Source organism: Brassica oleracea, chromosome C9, assembly GCF_000695525.1.
Source record: "Brassica oleracea var. oleracea cultivar TO1000 chromosome C9, BOL, whole genome shotgun sequence".
Taxonomy (NCBI): domain Eukaryota; kingdom Viridiplantae; phylum Streptophyta; class Magnoliopsida; order Brassicales; family Brassicaceae; genus Brassica; species Brassica oleracea.
Genome location: NC_027756.1, coordinates 12864854 through 12873356, shown reverse-complemented (window position 1 = coordinate 12873356; position 8503 = coordinate 12864854). Strand labels below are relative to the sequence as shown.

The following is an 8503-nucleotide window of genomic DNA, read 5'->3' as shown; positions in this document are numbered from 1 at the left end:
GCGTGCTGAGGCGTGAGCTGGAACGGGACGCGTCTGATTGGGAACGTGAGCAGGTTGCTTCCTATCGGGTTGCGAGCTGGCTGATCGGGGAACGCGAGCTGGCTGGATGTCGGATGCGAGCTGTTCTGATGCGAACGGGAAGCTGAGGACGTCTAGGATCAGGAACGCCTTAGGGCTGGAGCTGATCGGATGGATGCAAGCTGGAACGCGAGCTGGAGCAGATTAGGGTTCGTCGGTTTTAGGTTTAAAGTCGCCGGCTAGGTTAGGGTTTAAGGGTTTTTCATTTGCTCTGGGAGTTTAGAGACTCGTGCTGATAACGTGTTGTGAAACAATAGATTTAGAGCTGAATGTTTCTATCTTTCATTAATGAATAAGTGTTCCCTTTATATAGGGGATTACAAGATAAGTAAAAAGGAAAGTATCCAAAACCTAAACCAACTAGGATTTAAGAAAACTACTAATACATAATAATGGAAAGATAACAATTACAAGGAAAAAGAAATAGAGTTTCCTTTTCTCCAAAGCATAAGCCGCCTCTCTCTCTCTCTCTCCTAAGGTCACGGCCGCCTCTCTCTCTCTCTAGGGTTGGACCGTCTTTCTCTCTAAGTGTATGGGCCGGTTATGGACCGGGTCGGTTATGGACATTCATCAATTGATTTATAATAATTTAATGTGTTTTCTTAATATATGTGAAAATATTAAAAAGTTTATCTTTGCGAAAACGGAAGAAGTATAAATTTTAAAAAAAGCTATTGGAAATGAGATTGGAGCTGAAAAACAGGAAGAAGAGGAAAAAAAATTCAAATAAGGGTTCTAAACCATACCAACTTTTTCAGTTGGTTTAACAACTAAACCGACTTTATCATTCATTTAGTTCTACATATTCCGTGTTTTTTCCTAAGAATGTAAATATTCGATTTGTTTCATATTAAGTTTAGTTTAAAGTTTTTACTCGCGAACTAAAAAAAATTGTCAAATTTTTTGTTTTATCTTTATTTAATATCGTTTTTGTTTGGTTTATTAATTAATGAATTAAAACAAGGAAAATATTTAGAGAATTTATGAAATATGTGCACTGAAAACATAAAATAACATGTATAATAAAATAAAACTTAAATATTAAAACGACACTTAATATAAAACATAAACTAAATATTGTTTTATAAAATGATATAAAACGAAAGTTGAGATTTACACAACATAATATTAGTCACTCACATCAGTAATGGGAAATGATCTTATATGATATATAAAATACATTGGTTAGTCTACTCATTACCAATTTATTTAAGGTTAGAAGCTCATCTAACTTAACATGATATCAGAGCAAGATTAATATAGTTCAATCTGATCTACATCGACCTGGTCCAAAATTGGTCCATCGATCCTTGTCCGAACATTTTGAAATTGACACTTAAATAGTCATTATCTCGAAAGAGCGTATTATAGACTAAGTCTTCCATATCGATAATTGGAAAAGATTCTAAATAATATAGAAAATAAATGAGTCAATCTACTTATTACTAGTTGATTTTAGGTTGGAAGCATATCTAATTTAAGATATAGAACTTTTAAAATTGGTTCCTTGAAAAAAAGATGTAAAATACATAGAAATAAAGATAATCTATAATTGTGTCCATTCAGCTTTAGAACGAACATGACCGAGATAGCGATACAAACCTGAAGGATCCGAATGAGAGATTGTGCCGAGACAGGCAAACAAGGAGAAACTCAAAATCACGTGAACGAAGAAGACAAAACAAACAAGAAATGATTTCCTCCAGCTGTCTGAATATATATCACCTCTCTGAAGTAGCAGAAAAGACCGCTTAAGGTGCGAGCTTGGACACCGGTATAAACGACGGGACAACAAAACTATGGGAGCTTAATAGCTCTCAACTTTCTCTACCGGACTTGTCCCCTAAGCCGGTGAAGAGGAGGGGAAACATCACCAATCCAGAACTGTATTTTCTTCTCTTGAAACTAAGTGAAATCTTAAACATCTTAAAACCGATATGAAACGAAACACTTCCTATAGCAGCAAGGCTCAGATTCAATTCGCGTTGGAAAAAACTATTTACAATACTTGGATTTTTGATAAAGAGGTGAAACCAACATTTACACCCAAAAAAAAAGATCTGCAATCAAACCCCATCCTACAAGCAATGCCAATCTGAGAACGGTGGGAAGAAGCTAGCATTGCTCAAGTCCACCAAATAACTAATATTCAAACGATCAGCAGTATCCTGTTTACAAAATCATACATATATTTATTGTTTGTAAATCATTCCAAATAGCTAATATTTTCATAAAATTATCTTATCAAATATCGCTATATCCTAAAAAAAATTGATATTAGTTAACCAAACATAAACAATACTAAGTTACATAACATCAAAATGTAACCATGACTATTTTGGAAGTCTAATTACCTGTTTCGTGGGCCTGTTAGAGATGACTGTTCCAGTTTTTGGAACCTTTTTTGTTTATGTTTTTCCAAAAATTATTTTTTATCCAATCAAATTTTTGAAAAATGAAAATCCAATTTGTAAACAAAAGAAAAAATCCAATTTTTTTTTATAGTTTTGTTGCTTGAAAAGAATTCTATATTTATTTCTTCTTAGTATTACCAATATTAAAAAGGAATTATCAGTCATTTTATCAAAAGATTGGTGATATCAGTTGTTAGTTGAGAAACAAGAGATATACATATTTTAGTGGTTTATTATCCATATAAATATAAATTTGTTTGGTTGAAATAACTTTTCTCATAATTATTTTTGTTTATGCCAGCTAATATAGAAAACGAAAAATGATTGTTACGTACATGAACAATACACCACCATATACACATCTGGACAAGAAAATTTATCAAACTACCCGAACTATATGATTCACGTGACGACATCCTTGAACTATTATGTGTTATATTGCTAACACCATAACCATCATTATGATAACTAAAATGTGTGCCATTACTGGAATTCAACAACATATGATAAGAATTCCATCAACTAAAATTTTAAAAATGGACCATAACACACATATAAAAGATCAAAAACAAAATAAATATATAGATAAAGCATTCAAATGAAACGTTATGAAAAAAATACATGTGATATATCTTAAAACGTCATTAGAAGTTATTGCGTTTGAAATCCGACGCATTTTTAAGCTATCAGAAAAATGTATATGGCGTTATCAACATAACACATAATAGTTCAGGAATGTTGTCATGTGAACCATATATTTCGTGTGGTTTACAATACATTACTTTTGTCGGATGTGTAGCCATGTAGCACTGCTAATGTAGCAGTGTAATGTTCGTGTAACTAATAATCATTTTCCTATATGAAACTACAGAAGTATCAATACATATACACAGAAAATATGAGAATATATCTGGCCAAGAGATACGCTGTGGAAATATGAGATCATATCAAGCTAATATTTCTTAACATATGTGCCCAAAATGCAACTCAGAGTTATGTAGAGAAGATAATTGGTCATTCACAAAAAACGCCAAGCAGGAAATTCCATAAAATGTTGAATGTTCTTGAAAAAATGGCAGTTCATTTGCTTAAAATTGATCTAGATGAGCTCACACAACTTTATCCAAGATTATAATGCAACAAAAATTATTAGCTTAGTTTGAAGAATTTACCAGTGCAATAAATAGAACTCATGTTCATGTCACTATTAGCTTGGCAGAAAAAGATTCAAAAAAATATTGGATAAAAAGCGACAAAATATAAATATTGAAGCTATATGCAAAATAGAAATGTTTTTTACATATAGGTATTCCGAGATCATTCATGCTGCAAAAGTTCTAGAATTAATAATGGAGGGACTTCATCAATTATTTATATTCTTAAAAAAAATTAAAATCTACTGCATAATCAAAAACTAAAATCTAGAAGCTAAAAAAACAATCATCACCTTAGATGCACTCAACTTTCAGAACAAATCGAGTCACAGAACCAAGAAAAAAAAAAGATTTCGTTTAAACTTTAACCATATACAAAATACAAATGAAGCACCGATGCTACTACATACGTAGATAGTAAGATAGACCTTCAAACCTATTTGTATCAAATGACAAGACCTTTTTAAAAAAAAAAAGAACTTCTACTTTGGACAACCTTCAAGAGGATTTTTACAATGCCAGAAAACAAATCTTGATCCAATTTCAAATTTATTGTCCCTAGAACTGATACAGATAAAAGGAGAATCCAGAGTTCTTGGAGAATCTGAGGAGAAGTTTGGGCAGTGGAAACTATGAGTTACCGATCATTTGCCCTAATCTAGTGAAGAGAGCTTGTTGTTCCTCGAAGCTAAGGTTCGTCAATATCTACAATGAAACGAGATCACATGATTGAATTGATTCGTTGCAAAACGTAACAAAGTCCACAGGTATATAGACAAGTTAGGTTTACCTGGTCCAGGATTTTGTCAACCGAAACGCTTTGGGAGACGATAAATGACTGGAGATATATGTAAGCAAATACTGCCATTACCATCTGTGACAATAGTAAAAGGTTTTGAGTCTGGGTACGTAGGATGAGAGTAATAAAAAGACACTACTCTCCTTTCATTGGAGTTACCTGGCAGTCCATTCTATCAGTGATTCCACCATGTCCTGGAATACTATCACCAAAGTCCTGCGATTACAGTTTTTTGATAAAGCAATAAGCAAAGGTTTTATTATAGATTAGATGTGTATATTAACTCATACGTGAAGCTTAGATCAAAGTTGGTTGTTGTTAAATACAAACCTTGATTTTGAATGCTCTTTTAAACCCGCTGGCGAAAAACCCTCCGAAAGGTGCTATGATTGATGCAAACAAACCGAGGCATAAAGCATGCCACTGAACAGGGAGGACCTCCATTTCCTTCCATGGAAACTGCAAAAGTGTAGTAAAGAGTTTTGATAAAGTTTCCACAAAGTCTGAACCACTGTTAACAGTTATAATATGTCTTCTAGAACATGGCTGAGTTTCTTGTAAGCAATGTAACATTATACTAAAGCTTACCCATCCCGGAATCCACGCGGGTAAAGTAAAAGGTTCAGGTTTGAACAATGGATCAGCATCACATTGTAGCCAGCCAGTGGACAAATCCTGCAGAATGATTCACAAATTTACTATAAACTCCCTCAAAGATCAGGTTTAAGATCAGTGTCAACTACTTTTTTTTTGACCAAAAAACTAAGATCAGTGTCAATTTTTCTTTCTTTAAGGACTAACCTGACGCGGGCATGTCAACCATGGGAAACGACCCAAAACATTTGCCAGCTGCAACATTACACGAACATAACATATTCAGGCAGAGGTTTGGTGAAGATACAATGAAATGAATAGGGCCAGAGGTAACCAATACTCACAACAAATGCAGAGATGATGGTTGTTACAGAGGCTCCGATGAATCCCTCCCATGTTTTCTTTGGAGATAGCTTTATTAATGGTGTTCTTCCAAAGAAGAAACCGAAAATGTAAGCAAAGATGTCGTTGATTATAATTAAAGATGCTGGAAGAAGAAACCTGCAGTTCAAAAGGAGAAACTGAGTAGACAATTATATTTTAAACAAAAGAACAAAAAGTAAACCAGATTGGGGCAAAAATGTGAAAGTGTAGGAAGCAAGATGGTAAAGATTATATTTGGCGATAAATAGAATACATGCGTGTTTTTATAGCAAACATACACAAAATATCTCATATGCTGAAATTCTTACAAACTTACCAGAAGATTCCTTCGAATATGTTGGCAACAGTGAAGGAGGACTGAGTAAAGACGACTATCAAAATCATGTGGGTCCATGCATATTGGCCAAACTGGTACTTGTACATCTTCTTCTTCAATGTTAGAATGAACCACATGAAACCTGCAATTCATTATAATTATACATTAAAGCAGAGACTCCATAAGCAAGGGATTAAGACCCATTTTCGCAGATGATTAAAAACCAAAAAAACAAAATGATGGAGCAAGAGAGTAACCTATAATATACAAGAAGTAACAGATAGCCATATGGTATTTGATTAAGCCGCTGACTAGCCTGTAGAGGAACTGGTCAGCAGTCACAGTATTAGCTAACCGTTGACTAAGGATCCGGCCATACACGAAAAGCATGGCAGTGAAAAAGAAGTGCCTGCAGGAAAAACGAACAAAGCAAGACGGGTTAACAAGATTATTACATCGTCTGAGCAATTAGTCTTAATAACTGTACCAGTTCAGCTGTTTGATCCCGGGGAGACATTTATCCTCAGGTGCTTTCCTGAGAAGATTAAAGAGCTCTTTGGCCATAAAGATCTGGATAACAAGCACCATGGCAGTGATATAGAGATGCCCCATATAGACAACCATGACGAAACCCGCAATCATCCATAGTGTAGAGTAAGTCCGGACCATGAAAGATTTGTACTTGTTTCGATCATTAACAAGCAGAGGGCTTGCATTCACTTTGTCCCCATCAAGAACCTAACAAAACACCACAAACCAAGACAAAAAAACTCATCAAACTTACTTTTACTTTCTTTCTTTTTTTTTTTGCATTGATGAGCTAATTTACCATGAGTGTTATTGCTATAACGGATGCAAGAGCGATTTAGTGGAAACAGATGAATAAATTGCGATAAATAAAAACAACACAGAGATTTGATTTAACATGATTCATCGAACTGGCTACGTCCACAGACTAAAGAGAGATCTTTATTATTGGAAGCAACTTTTCATAAGGTTACAAGAACACAAGATGTATAAAAGAGTAACGGACTCGTAGGCAGAGAGAGACCTTAGTAAGCGTGACTAAGCTAAACACCGCAGCCTATATAACAGATCTCCAACTAACTAATGCAACCGAGTCATAACAGATTCAAAGAGCATATGCAACAGTTAGTTAGTTATAAATGAATAAAAGGAAAAGAAAGGAACCTCAGTAGAAGAGCGTTTTCGATGCCTAAGCCTTTGTACTGGTGTTGAAGGGGAGGAGCTGGTAACGTTACTCTCTTCTTCCATAGCGGCTTTTGTGTATTTTTCTTGATTTTTTTTGCCGAATTGAATCTAAGAGGAGAACATCTGTTTCCCAAAGAGCTTAAACCAAAACAACATATAACCATCAGATTCGAAGATGACGAACTAAGGAACAGTTCAACGCATGCAACCAGGGTTCGATTAAACTCAGATTCCAATACAAGAGAGGATTTAATCGGCTTTTTTCACGAGATAACTTAATACTATACAGAGTGAAGAGATTGGAAGTGTGGCGAATACCTCTTTCGCGAGAGCCCCCCAAGGTTTTGAATAGGCGAAGATCGGAGAAGCACACACAGCGACGAGAACGATGAGATTTGCAGAGAAGCGAAAGATAGAATATTAAAAAAAAAAAAAGAGAGAATATTGTGGAGAGAAAAGCAAAGCAAAGCGAAGCCAAGCAGAAAATATATCAGCAAGAGATTTTTTTTTTTTATTCCTTTCTCTCGGAGAGAGAGAGTAAACACAAAGGCAAAAAAAAAAATCATTTTGATTTTATTTATTGAACGTAACAAAGCTAAAGAATTAGTATTTTATTTATTTTCTTACGTTTTGGAATTTATTTTTGTTTTAGTCACACATCTGAAAATTCTATTTTGTTGGCTTTTTCTATAGTTTTATCCATGAAAATGAAAAGAAGATTTCAAATTATATAAGAAACCTAGTTGTAATCTTCTGTCCACTTCTACCATTCCATCAGTCCTAACTGTTTTAAGCTTTTTTAGTTTTTTTTTTATTACATATTATATTCAACATATATATAGGTTTTGTTTTTTTTGAAAAAACATATATATAGGTTGGTAAAACTACAACTGTCTCTATAACTCCATATTATTGGTTGGGCTGTTATTCTCTCAATCCTGCCAGGATCTCTTTTGCTATTCTACAACCATTCATTGAAAGAAAGCCACTGGTAAATTTCATTCGTGGACACAAATGTGATAAGTGATTTGCTACATGGTTTAATTTATACAGTGATTTCTTTGTTCTTCCACAATGTTTTCTGTAAATAAAAAACCGTTTGATTTGTTATGATTTTCTATACATAAATTAAACGTGTTAAAAAAATACATAAATTAAACAACTCAGTTGCTAGAGACTAGAGTTATAGTTCATTAGTTTGCATGGGAAAGAAAAACGTACAAGCCAAAAGTAGGTGGTTTTGGTATTTACTAGAAAAATTTGAGATTGTTTAGAATTTTTCACTAACTCAGGGCCATCATGAGTTGTACGGATGAAAGGTGACGTTTTAAATTTTAAGCACACTAAATTTTTTTTACTAGCCAATTATAATCCTTTTGATGAAGTCATCTTAAGACGGCAAGTGATCGTTCTTTTTCAATTGATGATGATGAGGAAAAAGATAAACGTCTTTGCGTCTTGCGATGTGATATCTAACCAAAACCCTTTAAAGTCGCTAAATTTAATTCAACTATTGTAGAAACGATGAAAAACTGATAAAGAGAAGATCGTG

General features: G+C 34.0%; 1 protein-coding gene across 1 annotated transcript; it reads right to left on the bottom strand.

The window, feature by feature from the left end:
* Window positions 1-3985: 3985 nt before the first annotated feature.
* LOC106312982 (phosphatidate cytidylyltransferase 1) lies at window positions 3986-7433 on the bottom strand. The gene is made up of 12 exons (XM_013750697.1): window positions 7270-7433; window positions 6931-7089; window positions 6227-6477; window positions 5997-6148; window positions 5740-5881; window positions 5384-5540; window positions 5247-5294; window positions 5034-5120; window positions 4776-4904; window positions 4605-4661; window positions 4437-4520; window positions 3986-4351 (listed from the first exon to the last, which is right to left on the bottom strand). The coding sequence occupies exons 2-12, from the start codon at window positions 7012-7014 to the stop codon at window positions 4277-4279; spliced, it is 1266 nt and encodes a 421-aa protein (XP_013606151.1). The 5' UTR covers window positions 7015-7089; window positions 7270-7433; the 3' UTR covers window positions 3986-4276.
* Window positions 7434-8503: the final 1070 nt, after the last annotated feature.